General features: G+C 38.9%; 1 protein-coding gene across 3 annotated transcripts; it reads right to left on the bottom strand.

The window, feature by feature from the left end:
• Positions 1 to 2,066: 2,066 nt before the first annotated feature.
• Positions 2,067 to 13,826, bottom strand: hrasb (HRas proto-oncogene, GTPase b). 3 transcript variants are annotated; one of them, XM_046840655.1, is made up of 7 exons: positions 13,574 to 13,826; positions 12,955 to 13,283; positions 7,042 to 7,175; positions 5,576 to 5,754; positions 5,338 to 5,497; positions 5,130 to 5,257; positions 2,067 to 3,326 (listed from the first exon to the last, which is right to left on the bottom strand). In XM_046840655.1, the coding sequence occupies exons 3-6, from the start codon at positions 7,150 to 7,152 to the stop codon at positions 5,138 to 5,140; spliced, it is 570 nt and encodes a 189-aa protein (XP_046696611.1). In that variant the 5' UTR covers positions 7,153 to 7,175; positions 12,955 to 13,283; positions 13,574 to 13,826; the 3' UTR covers positions 2,067 to 3,326; positions 5,130 to 5,137. The 3 variants fall into 3 exon arrangements, with proteins under 3 accessions (XP_046696611.1, XP_046696610.1, XP_046696613.1); XM_046840654.1 differs by having other exon boundaries at positions 5,134 to 5,257; XM_046840657.1 differs by lacking the exon at positions 12,955 to 13,283 and having other exon boundaries at positions 5,134 to 5,257.
• Positions 13,827 to 17,689: the final 3,863 nt, after the last annotated feature.

Genomic DNA, 17,689 nt, shown 5'->3' with positions numbered 1-17,689 from the left:
CATAAAATAAACATCTAGCCGCATACATACTGTGGGGAGAAAAACCAAGGGTCTGTGATGGTGGTGATTATAATCAATTAATCAATCAATTAATAAATCAATCAACCAATGAATCAATCGATCAATTAATCGCCGGTAATATATCGTTATTGCAGTGATGTAAGCATCCTGCAATGATGATAATAATAATAATATCATCGAATTTCATTAGCAATATTAATCACTAAGGGTCTGTGATGGTGGTAGTGATGATCATTAATAAATCAATTAGTCGATCAATCAATAAAACAGTCAATTAATCAATTACTTTATATAGTTACTGAAGTATGGGAATCACACTGATTATGCATATTATTATTAGTTAATTAATTAATCAATCAACCTAATAAACATTAATTAATTAAATCATTTATTTTTTATTGATTAATTTCAACCAATCGATCAATCTATGAATCAATCAATAATGTTTTTGCCGTTATTACAGTAGGGTATAGAAAGCTAGAAAGATAAACAAGTGGTGATAATCATGTATTTATTTATACAGTTATTGTAGTGGGCTGTGGGACGCATAGACAAGGGCATGTGATTTTTTTTGTATAAATAAATTAATAAATAGGTCATCAATTAATTATAAATTACTAATTAATGTAAAAACAGACACTCAGTTATGCTTCCCACACCCTTAATTATTTACTGGTTAAAGTGGAGTCTCACAATCCATTATTATGATTTAAAGTTATTAACCGAGTAGGTAATTCAATATTTAATAATTAAACTCAATTAACTAAATGACATTTAATAAATTCAGCTAAATAAGATCTGTACTTACAAATATAATAACTGAGTTATTACTGTCTTGTAAGAAAAAAACAATTATGTACCCATAGGCTACGCTGTTCATAACCCAGTGAAATAAAGGTATAAATAAAAAATAATTTAATTTATATTAATATTAAATTATTTGTATTATTTAATTAATATTAATAATATAAATTAAATTATTTGTATTATTTATAAAAAAAAATGTAATTAATATTAATAATATTAATTACATTATTTTTATTATTTATAAAAGTAATTTAATTAATATTATTAATAATGATAATAATAATAATAATAATAATAATAATAATAATAATAGCATGAACCCCAGGTTATGCCTCTTAAACACACCTGCAGTAAGTAAATAAATAATCATGACTCCACCACCACTCTAAAAACAAATACATAAAAAAAAAACACTGAAATACTTCAAACACTCAGAACACACATCTCATGATCAGTCGTAACACATATGTACATCAGCATTCCCAGCTTCATTGTGTGACTTACTGAACTTATTCTCCAGATAACAGCCAAAGTCATGGAATGATCCGGGAGCAGCTCATTATTTAAAGAATGATCTAATAGCACTGTTAAAGCCTTTGACTTGTAAAATAACAGATATTAGGTATTTGCAGCAATGCAATAAATGCACAATTTCCTGCAGGATGGAGTTCCTGGTTGTTTGCAATCGTTAGTAATACTTTAGTATTTACACGACTGATTTGAGACACATCCGACGGCCGTTCGAACACCACCTGGGGAATTATTTTTTAAAAATTAAATTAAATGTTGAAAATTACACACTCAGGACACGATCAGGACGTCCTAACTGGTAATAACGCACCAGTCCACTGCTCCATTATGACTAATGGCAAGGGTTTTTAAACGGTGGTGGATGAAGTGCATGTACTTGAGTTAAAGTAGAGATGCAAGAGGTAAAATATTACTTCAGTAAAAGTGACTTCTATTGTACTTAATCCAAAGTACTAGTATACTTCAGGAAAGTACAGACACGTGAAAAAGCTACTAACGTACAATAACAAACTACATTCACTTCATTAATAAAAAAAACATTGGAGGGGTGCCAACTCTAAAGTTTCCCTGTTCCCTGCGCCGCCACCCTGTATAATTTATATGAACAGAATTGGGGGATATTCCATTCATCATAACATCTCAGAAGATCCAGGATTTGGTTGAAGAATAAGTGGAGTCTTGAAACCATTAAAACGATTATTAATAAATGAGGGGGGAAATGTTTAATGTTCAAAACCATTCCAACTAGCAAGTGAATCCGCATATCTAATTTTTGTAATTTTTTTTCAATAACGTTACATGTAAATGAACAATGAAAGAAAAACATTCAGGGGCAAGTGTACCTGCTCCTCACAGTTTCCTAGTGAAGCTGTGTTGTTAATCGACTATGACGCAGTCACTTTGACATACATTAAAAAGAGAGAAAAAGATGTTAGAAAAAAAAAAAAATACAATAATATCAGAGCTAAAAGAGCACTGATTTGATTTGCTCACATCACATAGAACTTCAGTGTCCCTTTCTAAACACTTGCAAAAAAAAAAAAAGAGCATGGTTGTCAACATCCATTTGGTCCACAATAAGACATGAGACTCCATTCCAGACTGTATTGTGCCCTGAGCAGCAAAACAAAAAACAAAAACAAGCACAGTGATGGCAATAATGTAAGTGCTTTAGGCTTTTAAGGTTGCAATATGTGCAATTCAGTTACGAGTCTGCCCTCTGGATATAGTATAAAGTATAGAGCAACCTACAGGCATCGTGAACTGATGCTCAAGAAAAGCGCAAATAAACCCAAGGAGCAAACGTGTCCTATGTTCGGTGACAAGATCGGAAAAAATTTGCGTTATCGTTTTAATAGAGCCCGAGAGATAAAACGCAGTCTGATGCCGTGTGCAAATCAACGATGCCCGAGCAGTGTGTTCCGCTATCATGTCACTGTACCTTCATCAACAAACTATTGCACTGGAACAGACGTATTTCGTTGCGAGAGATCAGTATATATACATTACATCGAGTTAGACCCCCCCGCCCACCGGCTCGTTATATTTGCTAATCTAAGCGTTCACAAATGCGAATACGGTAAAAGTTCTACATTCCTCCTTCGCGTTCGGCGATAAAATCCAAAGCTGATGAGGTGGAAAGGCGAGGTTATTGTGTTCAGCACAGAGTAGATAGTGCTGTATTAAAGTGTGGGATAATATATTGAAGTGTTACGTTCCCGAAGCAAACCCAGTGTTGAGACTACAGTCTTTGAGGTAAGTTTTCTCCAGTGGAGGACGTTTTTAGAGATGTCCCTCAAAGAAAAACAAAAACAAAAAAACAAGGTGGAGAGTTCAATCCACTTGTGCCAATGTTAAGGGTTATCCTTTTTATACAGTTCGGTCCAAACCTCTAACATCAGTGGAGGCATCAGAGTGTCGGAGCGAAGCAGACGCTCCAAAAGTCTCTTCCGTTTTATGTGAGCAACCTGAAAAACCAGAAGAATATTAATACCGTGAGCTTTTGAAAACCATTGGGACAATACTAGAGAAATCAAATGTATAGATATTTAAGTAGTAAATATGCAGCATGTATATCAGTACAGATCTACTGTCCTCTGAAGATAAACTCAACATACAGCCATTAGTGTCTAAACAACTTGCAACAAAAGTAAGTACACCCTCAGTGAACATGTCAAAACTGTGTCCAAAGTGTCCATATTTTGTGTGAACACTATTGTTATCCAGCACTGCATTAGTCCTCCTGAGCATGAAATTCACCAGAGCTGCACAGGTTGTTGCTGGGATCCTCTTCCACTCCTCCATAATGACATCACAGAGCTGCTGGATGTCAGACACATGGAGCTTCTCCGCCTTCCGCTTGAAGATCCGCACAGGGGCTCAATAGGGTTCAGGTCTGGAGACATACTTTGCCACTCCATCACCTTCATCTTCAGCTTCCTCAGCAAGGCAGATGTCATCTGGGTGGTATGTTTGGGGTTGTTATTATTTTGGAAAACTGCCATTCGGCACAGTTTCTGAAGGCATCAGGTTCTGTTTCAAAATGTCACAGTACATGTTGGAATCCATGTTTCCCTCAATGAACCATGCAGCCCCAGACCATGATGCTACCACCACCATGCATGACTGTAGGTAAGACACAATTCTCTGGGGCGATGGCCATGCAAACCATATGGTCTGAGCACTGACAAGACAAGACCTTTAAAGCAATGCTGCATCACTCATGCGGCTGTTTTCTGAAACAGCACGAGGACTCGACTTCTTTGATGGACCCTTGTGAGGTCTGTTCCAAGTGGAACCCATCCTTAAAAACCTCTTAATGACCCTGACCATTGCACTTACTCAGATCTTGTTCCAGCCTAGGCATCTTTGTGGAGAGCAACAATTCTAATATTTAAATCCTCAGAGTCTTTACCAATCTTAAATCTTATAAATTTTAACTGCTTTAATATAAGATGCGCAAATTTGTACAACTGTTATCACTGAGGGTGTACTCACTTTTGTTGCCAGTTATTTAGACAATAATGGATGTATGTAGATTTATTTTCAGAGGACAGTAAATCTGTACTGCTGTACAAACTGTTCATTGATACTCTAAAACAAAATGAGATATGAGAAGATATACTAAAGATATACTAAAGTGGTTGCTGAAATGTGAGGGGCGTATTTACTATTGTAAAATACTGTGAATATATATATATATATATATATATACACACACACATATATATAATGGTGTGCAATTCTTTTTTGAATGTTTGCATCAGTACAAAACTATATATATTAATATATATTTATTAGTAGATGTGCTATACTTCGATTTTATTAAAAAAAGACCTTTCCTATGTAGATCGATTTCTCCTCGCTAAACTGTTTTTCGAGCGCATTCTCTCAGCACCGCTAACGTGAATATGAAGTATCGCAACACTACGGTGTCCTGAGAGTCACATAGAATACAGATTAACATGGCAGAGGTAGAGCTGCGTCTTCCTGCAGACACAACAGGAAAAAGCCTGTTTGTGAAAGGGGCCATGCGTTAGAAGTCAGGAGGCGTTTAAGTAAATTAACAATCTGCTGTCTGTCTGAACCGAAGGAATAAAAGTGAATGAATGGCATTGAATTGTAATGTTACGATTTTCTCTTCTCTGTGCAGGTTTGGAGTTAAAAACAACGTCTTGTCAAAATGTCTGCACGAGAACAAAACCGATGTGTTGAATACTTATTCCGCCGCCGTTGCCGAACATGTGATGTGATTGTAAAATGACGGCTACTTTCTTGGTCATGACACGACGCAACGGCAGTTCATGCAGTCTTGGCCGTTGTCGTCCGGTGGATTCAGCTTTCTGAGCTTGTGCTGCCTGATTTCACGCACCAGTGTGTAGAACGCGTCCTCCACTCCCTGCGTAGAAAACACACACGTGTTAGCACTTCCTAAACATCCACGCCAACTGAATATATATCTTGGAAATTGCTCCTGACCTGTCGTGTCTTGGCGGACGTTTCGATATAAGGGATGCCGTAACTGCGGGCCAGTTCCTGGGCTTGCCTTGTGTCCACTGTACGAGCTGGCAGGTCGCATTTATTACCCACGAGCACCATGGGGACGTCATCGGAATCTTTTACCCTTTTGATCTGCTCCCTGTAAAGAAGATCGACCAAATCAAGCCAGGTACTGAAGGTCTGGTCTTGAGTCAAATAAAGCGTGGGATGCAATAACCTGTACTGGTGGATGTCCTCGAACGACTTTGTGTTGTTGATAGCGAAGACACAGAGGAAGCCCTCTCCTGTCCTCATGTACTGGTCCCTCATGGCGCTGTACTCCTCCTGACCGGCCGTGTCCAGAATGTCCAGCAGACACGTCTCGCCATCGATCACCACCTGTTTCCTGTACGAGTCCTGAGAAAGAAAAATGGACCACATAATATATTAAAAGAAGAACTCCTACACATTTTTCATTTATAAATTCCATACTTTTGCAAACGCAAATATGCAGACTTCCCTAAAGATCTTTAAAACCATATTAAACATCTGAAATAATGATTTAAATTCAGAATATGGCATGTGTTACGTTACAATATATGATGCATGTTAGAATCAGAATCTCTGCTGTTTTTCATATTTAGTCGCACTGTTGAGGGCGCTGTGCTGCCATGGCAGCTGCTGTACTGCCATGGCAGCTGCTGTACTGCCATGGCAGCTGCTGTGCCGCCATGGCAGCTGCTGTGCCGCCATGGCAGCTGCTGTGCTGCCATGGCAGCTGCTGTGCCGCCATGGCAGCTGCTGTGCTGCCATGGCAGCTGCTGTGCTGCCATGGCAGCTGCTGTGCTGCCATGGCAGCTGCTGTGCTGCCATGGCAGCTGCTGTGCTGCCATGGCAGCTGCTGTGCTGCCATGGCAGCTGCTGCTGCCATGGCAGCTGCTGTGCTGCCATGGCAGCTGCTGTGCTGCCATGGCAGCTGCTGTGCTGCCATGGCAGCTGCTGTGCTGCCATGGCAGCTGCTGTGCTGCCCTCGTAACGTAACAACCAAATTACAGCTGTGCACATCCAGTCTAAAGTCTAAAAAATGCGTGATGACGCATTTTTTATATACCATACTAATCCAGACTATATTGCCAAAAGTATTGGGACACCTGAACTTTCCTGCTATATGTGGTTCTTTTTCCAAACTGTTACCACAAAACTGGAGGCACTCAATTGTACAGGACGTCTTTAGATGGCGCTTTAATAAAACTTTGCATTCGTTTGAACTTGGAAACACAAACCTGTTCCAGCAATTTAATGCCCCTGTGCACAAAGTGAGCTCTTTGAAGATCTGGTTTACATGCTTTGGAGAGGAAGATCTTGCTGCTATAGAGCTCTGATCTCATCCCTACTGAACACCTTCGGGATGAATGTGAACGCTGACTGCACCCCAGGTCTCCTCACCTACATCAGTACCTGCCTTTCATAACACCAATGTGGCTGATGAACACAAATATCCGTAAGCACACTCCAAAATCTGGTGGAACATTTTCCCAGAAGAGTGGAGGGAATTATAAGTGCAGATTGGGACTAAATGTGGAATGCGATGCTCAGAAATCACATACCAGACCACCAGACTTATGACCAGGTGACCCAATACTTTTGGAAATATAATGTGAGTAAGGGGTAACAATGTTTCCATTTTTTTGGATTGAGTCTTACTTCAATTGTAGGGTCGTACTCGTCAACAAAGTGGTTCTGAATCAGTTGAATGGTGAGGGCGCTCTTGCCCACGCCACCAGCACCAACCACCACCAGTTTATACTCCGTCATTTTCACGCCGTTCGTAATCAAATCTGAAAAGGGAAAGATGAAAGAAATTGGATTAGTGAATCACTTACTACTAATCAAAACCTAATGTGGTAGAAAACAAGTACTATTAATAGGGGTGTACGAAAATATCGATCCACGCGAGTATCGCTATTTTCTTTTGCCGATACTTTATGGATTCTTAAAAAAGCAATATCAAGTGATTTTTTTTTATACAAGATTCATCTCAGTTGTTATGTTTTGAGCACTAGATAGATCGCAGTCTCCTTATTTCTGAACTTGAACAATGACAGGAAGTAGCATAAGGGCACGCTGCTTTTCATTGGAACTTCATCTGGGGAATTTTGAAAATATTCCAAGTTGGAATCTTACCAGGAATTCGGGGAAATGTATATAAACCGTATCATTATGTCTAAATAACTGGCAACAAAAGTGAGTACACCCCAAGCAATAACAGCTGTATGTGGTGTAACTGTGCAAAACCACACGTCCTATTCATCATGTTTTTGTCTGAGTGACAGAACCATACAAATGTGTGTATCTCGTATTAGAACAGTTAAAATTTGGTGCTTTGGGTCCAATTCTCTCATACTGACCACTGGATGTTCAACACGGCACCTCATGGTAAAGACTCTCTGAGGATTTGAGAGTTAGAATTGTTGCTCTCCACAAAGATGCAGAAGGTATAAGAAGATCACTCTGAAACTGAGTTACACTACAGTGGTCAGGGTCATACAGAGGTTTTCTAAGACTGGTTCCACTAAGAACAGGCCTCGCAAGGGTCTATTGAAGAAGTTCTCATGCTGTGTGTCAGGTGAAGAAGCTGCTTCAAAAAAACTGATGCAAGAGTGTTGCAGCATTGCTTTAGAGGTTGCAAAAGCGGAAGGTCCGCTTGTCTTACTTCATTGTACCCTCCATCCTAACCAGGTTTCTTTCCATGGTCTTTGTGGATAAGATCAGCCTCATAACATCACAGATCACAGTAGGAAATAGGTTATTTTCTGTAACGATCCACCTTTGTAAACCAAACCTAGCTTCAGCGTTTGTTGAGAAAAAGCTAATTTCGTCTGGTCTGAAATAAAGTACCAGTAGCGTCTATCGGCCTCCAGACTCCTACCTTTGAAAGAAGATTTGGCAGGTTTGGAAGGTTTGACATGACTTACAGATTAACAGTATTTGGGTTAGCAACTTTGAAAGTTGGATCCCAAATGCTAAATCATCTACAAAATCACTAAAAGTACACCTTGGGAGTTTTTTTTTTTTAAACCTCTTTTTACATCACCTGAAGCTCAACACAATTTTGCCTCCTTCCTTTTTTGGCCTTTGTCTCACCTCATTTTTATCCCCTAGTGAAAAGTCACTCATAACTGCTAAAAATCTTCCTACACTAATGTGAAACATCATTTGCATCAATGCTTCTGTTATAATTTGTTCACAAATAATACCAGAACCTTTTTCCCATAAACGTGTTTTTTTTTTTAAAAACCCTTTTACCAAGGGCGCCAACAATTCAGAATCTCGCCACTCGCGAACATGCGCTCATTCCTGAATGGTCAATTCAAGTCTGAACAACCGAGTGAATGAACGCAGAAATAGCAAACATAGCCTAACTCTATAATTCAGCGTGTCTGAACATGTCACGTGGAACAATGTGAATTCTGTCTACTGGTGCTGTGGGCTGAGAGACTCGGGTAGAGGGATGCCGATTGAGGCCACACCCGGATGTTACAAAGAATAGATCTGGACCCTGTTTCCCAATGTTATCAATTTAAAATAACGACTGCATGAAAGAGGGACGGGTTTAATCGCATGCTTACTTTCGCTTTGGCTTCAGACATCTTGTACCTTTTACGCACTGTTCAGGCTGCCAGCTTCAGAATCTTAATAGTTATGACTTCGTTGGCTTTCCATAATGATCTACTCTGACAAAAATGTATACTAAGAAAAATATACTCAACAAAGCAATAAAAATGAGAGTCTAGGGTCCAGTCTTTAAAAGGTAAGAAAATGTCCCTCACCACCAGTTTCTTGAAGTGAATATCAGACGCAGCTTGTTGTGTTAATGGGAAAACGCAAATGCCATGAAGAAAAAAAATGGAGACAAAAATATATAATAGAGAATAAACATTGCAATTGGTTTAGAACGTCATCAGCGTGTGCTAGCGGTAAACGAAACACGAAACAATAAGAGGCCATCTTGGGATGTCAGTTTACTGAAGAAAGCTTGAGGTAATCTAGAAGAAAGGATTCTGGTACCAAAAACTCCAATACATTCCAACATTTCCATTTCGTTTTTTTCCTCCTATTGTGGAATAGAAGTTTCAGCACCATGTCACACTGATCAATACGCAATTCCAAGTTGGTTAATCGGTACACGTAGGTCGTAGCAGCAAACGTACTGCAGCATGAGAATTTCCACAGGCTGGTTTTTGGCGGGAAGACAAGGAAAATAGCCTTCAAACAACTGCTTAGGAGTCACAGCCATATACCAGGCATACAGGAGATAATCTCCTTGATGGGTAGAAAAGGTTTGGGCTTGATCATTTGCAAGGTCATTTACATGGCCTCGTTCAGGGAAAGTAAGCAGTTTTTGCAATGATTTGGGAAGTGACGACTTAATAGATAAGATGTTAGACTTCTAGGCATGCACCGGTACACAGGGCTACAGAGCATCAAACGTGTTAAGTGGTGGACCACCCTAATAAACTTCTGTTAAAAATGTCATGGGTTCATATCCAGAGCAAGGCCTTTAACTTCTCAACTGCAATAATAAAAAAAATACAAAAATACACCAGAAATCAGAGCTTTGGCTTCATCAGTTCCCCAACAATGAACGCCACAACGAGTTTAAACCTCCCTGCTTTCCGTTAAAAGTAAAACACTCTCAGCCAACTCGACCGGAACGGCACATGGCAACCAGCCACCTTGCCTTTTGTTGCCATGACAAATGAGACAACCTTTTGTACTGTGACGTGCATGCAGCAAAAAAAAGAGAGCTATTCTGGTGAGGTTTTCCCTCATCAAAAACCCCTGCCTGTGAACTATCCGTAGCTCACGCTGCCGGAAGAGCCGGCTCTGTGGACACAATTCGCCCCATTCAACACCTTCCAGAAAGTTTAGAGGCTGGTTTTCTGCTGCGGCAAACGTCGTCTTTCGTGCGATGACATTGGAAATAGGTCTCCAAATCTATTCCTTTCATTCATCTGTAAATCATTAGAATACGCATTGATGTTCCGCCAACTCTCTCATAATAGCCGTTATAATATAAACGTATATTTTTAAATATTTATTTAATATAAAATATTAAAAACTAACATCCATATTCTATGCAATATTAAAAGACGAATAATTATATTTATCTGTTTCTGGTTATGCTATTTAATGTTATAGAGGGTCAACAAGATTATTACCGCCGTTATAACTGCCATACGCATTTCGATCTCTCACCACCAGCCTGTCTTTTCCACACTCCCATGTCAGAATTTGGAGACAAAACTGTTTAATGTTCAGCTAACAAGAAAAATCTAGACCAATAGTTTTTCCGGGTTGCGTTATACATACAAGGGCGGCCACTAGAGGCAAATCACTGACACCACTTGCTGTTTTTTTTATTAATTTTGGATGTAACTGTTTTTATTTATTTACAGTATAACTTTTTGCGTATTTATTTTCCTTAATTTTTATTAATAACATTCATATATTCAAAATGATTTAATTAGACACATTTTCAGAATTTTGTAATAAAGTTAACTACTATTTTACATAGTAAAAAAATGTTATGCTTTTTTTTTTTGTATTCAAGTATCCATTTTGAAAACTATCAGTCGATTCATCAGATATCAGCAAGTACGATCCATCCTAGTTATCGGTATCTGTGAAATTCACTATCGACTATACAAATAAAAATTTTAAGTACCGATATACAATATATATATCCCCCCTCGCGGCTCGGAAAATTCACAGGTTCTCATTTGGAACCTAACTAAAAGCAAATTGCGGATTATCTTAAAATTCAAGAAATCCTCAGCGGGATTTAAACTATGTATTTAAACGATGTATTTGGTCAAATACTGTACACTATTACGTTTATAAAGTGACATAATGTATAGATGAATTCACTAAAGTACCTTAGGGGCTGCGAGGGTACGTCCAAAATTCACAGATCTTAGTAACATATTTTCGGGTTCGTTCCAAGACGGGGTACGACTGTATATCTACTGCGCCACTTCTTTGAGACCATATTAGTTGTGGGCCGCATATTAAATAACATTAATGGCTTCTTTCCCCCACTATACACTGTGATGCACCAATGCAACTTGAGCTCAAGAACGTTTTCGCCAGTGTGATGCCAAAACATCATGGGAGATAGCATATCTAAAAAAGAATCATGTCCTGTGTTTACACTCAGGAGCATTACCATGTCCATCAACATAACGAGCAGAAAAATCCATTGAGAGATCAAAATACGGGGGACGTTTAGAACATGTTCAGATCCACGCACACATTATTTCTCACAGTTATGTAAGGGCTGAAAATGCTTCAGGGAATCAATATTCGTGGGGGTGTTCAGGTGGTAGGGCGTTAGATATCAAACATGGGGAGTGGTAGCTCAGTGGTTAAGGTGCTGTGTTACTGATCGGAAGGTCGGGGGTTCAAGCCCCCTTATCGCCAAGCTGCCATTCTTGGGCCCTTGAGCAAGGCCCTTAACCCTCTGTGCTCCAGGGGCGCTGTATCATGGCCGACCCTGACCTCTGACCCCAGCTTCTAAACAAGCTGGGATATGCGAAGAAAGAATTTCACCATGCTGTAATGTATATGTGACGAATAAAGGCTATTCTACATAATAACCCAATTGAGATATTTTTAGGTTTATACTGAAAGAAACAAATTTTAACTTTACAACCCAGAAATAAAAACTAATAAACCTCAGCCTGATGTCAACTAAAAACATTGTGTATAGAAAAGAAAAAAATCATAATATAAACTGGAGACTGGTGTGTTTGGTTGTTGTTTAAGGGACTGGTGTGTATGAGGGTGTGTTGGGTTGTTTAGGTGTTTGGGGTGTGTTGGGTTGTTTGGGAGACTGGTGTGTTTGGGGCGTGTTGGGTTGTTGTTTGGGAGACTGGTGTGTTTGGGGATGTGTTGGGTTGTTGTTTGGGAGACTGGTGTGTTTGGGGGCATGTTGAGTTGCTGTTTGGGAGACTGGTGTGTTTAGGGGCGTGTTGGGTTGTTGTTGTTTGGGAGACTGGTGTGTTTGGGGGCATGTTGGGTTGCTGTTGTTTGGGAGACTGGTGTGTTTGGGGGCATGTTGGGTTGTTGTTTGGGAGACTGGTGTGTTTGAGGAGTGTTGGGTTGTTGTTTGGGTGACTGGTGTGTTTGGGGATGTGTTGGGTTGTTTGGGAGGCTGATGTGTTTGGGGATGTGTGGATTTTTTTGGGAGACTGGTGTGTTTGGGGATGTGTTGGGTTGTTGTTTGGAATGTGCATGTTTTCAGGGTATGGGTGTGTTTGGGGGCAGGTTGAGATGGTTATGAAGCTGAGGTGTTTAGGGATGTTTGGAGGTGTGTCGGGTTGTTGTTTGGGAAGTCAGGTGTGTTCAGGGTACGTGTGTTTGGAAAGGTGGGGGTGTTCAGGTGGTCAAAAGCTCTTAACCCAATCGAGGTAAGAAACAGGTTTAAACTCCACAACCCAGAAATGAAAAACGAATAAACCTCAGCCTGATGTCAACTCAAACAATGAATCCGATTCGGGAAATAGAAAAGAACACAATCATAATCTAAACCTAATATTTAAAAAGGATCCTTGCCTTGCCAGGAAGAAAAAGTTAGTGCACCCCTGTAGGTGTTATTGTGCTGCTTGTTGGTTCAGAACAGGGCGTTTCCCTGGACCAAGACACAGAAGGTCCAGAAGAGAGAGAGAGAGAGACGCTCCGTTCGAGGCAAGCCGAGGTGTAATATCTGTGTTATTTAGATGAACTAGAGAAGGAGGAAGCGGTGGTCCAAGAGCATAAGATGTAGTAGGCCACTCAGTAGGTTGTGTTGATGTCCCTCAGCCTGCAGCACTGATGGGCGAGATGGATGACATCACTGCGTATTGATATCTCTCAGCCAGGCCGTGTCAACACTGCAGCCACATCTGGAAACCCCCACACACACACACACACATACACACACACACCTTCTCAAGATTGACCAACAATATATATCGATCACTAATTGACGCCAATATCTAACAAAGAACCATTTCCTGGGATTTCTCCAGGATTATCACTGAGTTAGCAGGCTTGCTAGGTCTTCAGTATCTATAGTATCCAGCCAGACAATCCGACAGTACTGATTGAACCTCGTTTGGAAGGATTTCTTACTCAATTTCTACAAAATTGACCAGAAAACGCAATAAAATACACTCCTCCTTGCTCTACTTACATGGATCCAGTTCTGGCTTGTTGCTCCTGTCGAGATGTTTTCGGGATTGGGTCGTGGTTTAATGGTCCACAGATGCATGAAGACCACTCGAATCCCTCCAGGCTTGGTTTAAAACAATAATTAGACCAAAGAAATACAAATAAAAAGGAAAAGAAAGCTGTTATTTGAGGGGTTTTCGGGGTGGAAATACAGCAGCCTGGTGTTCAGTCCCTGTGCTTTGGCTGCACTACGGCGCGCTGCCGCCCAGGTTCGAATTCACCGTTACCACAGCTGGGTTGCCAGATTGCTGGAAAAGCAATATATGTGTAAATAAAATGAGATGGTGGACAATCATGATGGGAAGATTGGATCATTTTAGTGACTTGTTTTTTAAAATCCATTTCGTTCCTTTGATCAGAAATACATTAACATGTAAAATTTTCAATAATCAGGTCCCCCAGCACGTCTACATACACCAACTTTGATTATAGTTCCTATAATATTCCTATAATAATATACGTATATATGCAAACATTTCAAAAGTAAACACATCCTTTAATCAAGTAGAAGTAGAGATGCTCATGATTTTAAAGACTCTGGTGAAAGTTGAAGTTCTGACCACACTTTTCCGCTCAAGTTAAAGTAAAGAAGTTTGAGCTCTGATATGTACTTCAGTAAAAAGTAGACATTACTACGACCTGTTTTAGTGTCACGCTGGTAACTGAACCTCATATCATATTAATATATTAATAGAAAAAAATGAGCCAGGTAATGATACACCAGTGGCAGGTTGAAAAAAAGCTGAAAATGGTGCACAATGAGAAGAAAATGTCACCAAATAGATTAAAACTAAATTAACAAACCTGGTTTGAAAATGTAAGTAGAAAGTGCAGATATTTGTGTAAAAATGTAATGAGTGAAAGTAAAAAGAAAAGCATAAAAAATAAATAGTAAAATACCGATACCAGAAAAACCTACTTAAGTACAGTAACAGAGTATTTGTACCTCATTACCTCCCATCTTTAAATTCCATCATTAGAAACCCTCAATATTATTGAGAAACACAGTATAACAGAGCGCTGCATCACAGACAGGAATCTCATTCAGCTAAAATAAATGGCATTACTACAGAAACCCAATGATCACAATTTAAAAAGTCTCCTTTCACTGTAGCCACAGCTTCACTGCCCACATACATCATCTCTAGCATCAATATTAATCTCAGTAAATGACCCGGGTTTTTTTGTGCATTTTTTCTCCACGCATTACGGTTCTTCTGGAGATTTGGAATGAAAACCGTGTGCAAATTCGACAAGAAATAAAAAAGTATAAATTGCTCATTAAAAGGGTGACCTTTTCTCAGGTTGTTCAGCTTTTCTTCAAAAGTCTTGTTAATGTTCTTGTAAGTGCATCTGCGATTAAATCAATTCCTTCTACACAGGACAATCTCTTCATATAGTGGAATTCTTGGTGGGCGTCTGTTCAACTGCGTTCCAGGTGCCATGTCCACCAATCTGCACCAGTCTGGAATGGGTAAAGGTAAGAAATTATGCAGTCTGTAGCTGGAATTGCTTTGATATGAGCACAAACATTTTCTAAAAGCATTTACCACAAAGGTTCTCTTTATTTTAAAGACCGAAAATAATTAGATGGCCACTAAGTGGAAACGTTAATCAGGACAGTTTTGTGAGGTTTGGGAACAGGTGGTGGTTCTTGCAGTGGCAAAAAGGTTAACCAAATCAGAACAGGTTTTTAGGTCACTTCTTGACAGATTTTGATATGGAAAAAGGTGTAATTTGCTGTTTTTAATTCTTCTTCTTCTTCTTCTTCTTCTTCTTATTATTATTATTACTGTATCATGGCTGACCCTGTGTTCTGACCAAAGCTTCCTAAAATCATTGGGATATGCAAAGAAGAATTCAATACATTTTGCTTTGTATAGAACTTTAAACAGTGGACATTGTCTCGAAGCAGCATTACGGAGATAAAGTTATATATAAAAGAGTGTATAGTTGTGTAAAGAGTGAAGTTCAGTGCCTATAAGTTTGTTCCTTATAATTGTACGTTTATCCCTAATGAGCGAGCCAGTGGCAACTGTGGCGAGGAAAAAAATCTCCATGAGATTGGAACCAGACTCAAAAGGGAACTTCATGGATCTTCAGGAATTTCACTGTGCTGTTATGTTCATACAGGTATAAAGTTTTACAATGCAGTACATGCAGTACAGCAAACAAACCAGAGATAACAAAAGTACACACATCCTTCACTCAAGCAGAAGTACAGATACAGTACTCATGTTTTAAAAGACTCTGGTGAAAGTTGATATCGTTTCAGTCGATGTTCTTGAAAGTTCTAATTCATGTCCATGTTTATCGTTTACACAAAAAGACAAATTTGAATAAAATGAAACGTGTTTATTTTGCATATCTTTTTTTATATTTATATTTAAAAGGGAAGTAAGTGAAACAAAAACAAAAAAAAGGCAGAGTAGCAGGAAGACGCAGTCAGTGCATTAAAAATAAAACTACTTGTGCATTTTTCCTGTGGGATTTTTCGCAGGACGAAACATTACATTACAGAATATTACATATTTTTGCGAGAGCGGACCAGATTGGGACAGAACTCAAAAATCCGTCCCGTTCAGGTTTCTATCTCACATCATATTAATATATTAATAAAAAATAATTTCACATTTGATCAAAGACATAATGATGTTAATCAGGTGATCAGGAATGTTTCTGTTCTCAGTCAATGTTCACATCGCTGACTTTCTCTGTCTCATCCACGTTAACCCCAGACTTCTTGTTGCCTTCTGCCTTGCTTGTTGTTAGCTTCATAAGCTAGCCCTTGTCTGTGGTGCGTGATAGCCAGGAAATTATACACCAGTGTTAGATTTAAAAAGCCATAAAATGACAAGAAATAGGTTGATGGTCTGTAAACGGCATGCAGTGAAAAGAAAAATAATGATGGCATCGCCAAATAGGTTAAAAATAAAGTAACGATCCTGGTTTGAAAGATTTAAGAAGTAGAAAGTACAGACATTTGTGTAAAAAATAAATTAGTCTGAAAGTGAAAAGTTTGTCCGAAAAATAAATAGTCATGTAAAATGCTGATACCAGAAAAATCTACTAAAGTATAAAGTAATTATCTCCCACCTCTGGAACAAACCACATTAAAATAATAAGATCTAGTATAAGTAATTCTAAAATTCTGCTACTGGTACTGATGCCTTTTGGGAAATGTAAGCATTTTCTTTTATTTCAACATGACTACTGTTTCCTTTCTAATTTCTAACACAGCTTTCTCTTTCAAATAGTTATTCAATACAGGGTGGGGAGGGGGAACATATCCAATCTGGCAACCCTGTTCCTACTTGCTGCAGCCCACGCCCAAGCCTAACAGCTCAGAGCTGCAGATCTTCTGGCCTTCCCTGAATGTTCACTCAAACCATACAAGCATGAAATAATCACTTTGTTTACCATCCAAACTGCATCTGAAAGCCTACATGAAATATATTAGTCTATATTAAACACCAACAATTCAGAAAAACCCATCAGACGAGACATTTCTGGTCTTTAACTCAATAATTGTAAAGTTGTTGCTTTACTCTTAGGTACGCTCCATACAGAATGTAAACATGAGCAGATATATATTGAATAAATAAAAAATAAAAAAGGTACTGAGAAAAGGGCTACTGAGAATGCAAAAACGTCTTTGCATGTAACACCAGCTCAGCCCTGCAGCCCTGCAGTAATGTAAACAATTCATATTATTAATTATTCATAAGTATGTGTGATTGAAGTGTTTACCGTTTTTAATCGGTTCTAATGACCCATTTGTACGGCACACAGAACTCCAGCAGAGTGCAGCAGTTCATGCTTTATGTCAAGACAGGAACCTGTTTTGTACCATAGCAGGCTCACAGCTCTTTTTAGACCAGTGTGTCTGTATAGGTTTTGGGACACTTTTTTCAAACATTTGTGGCACACAATTGTATACAATGTCTTTTGTGGATGTGGTAACATTAAATTAATCCTGTTCCAGCATGACGATGCCACTGTATACAATACCAGCCCTATAAGATATGCTTTACATGGGTTGGAATGGAAGATCTTTGCAGATCTTTTAATCTTTGAA

The sequence above is a fragment of the Silurus meridionalis genome, chromosome 26 (assembly GCF_014805685.1).
Source record: "Silurus meridionalis isolate SWU-2019-XX chromosome 26, ASM1480568v1, whole genome shotgun sequence".
Taxonomy (NCBI): Eukaryota; Metazoa; Chordata; class Actinopteri; order Siluriformes; family Siluridae; genus Silurus; species Silurus meridionalis.
Note: the sequence above shows the minus strand (reverse complement) of the source record. Positions and strands in the feature narration are given on the sequence as shown.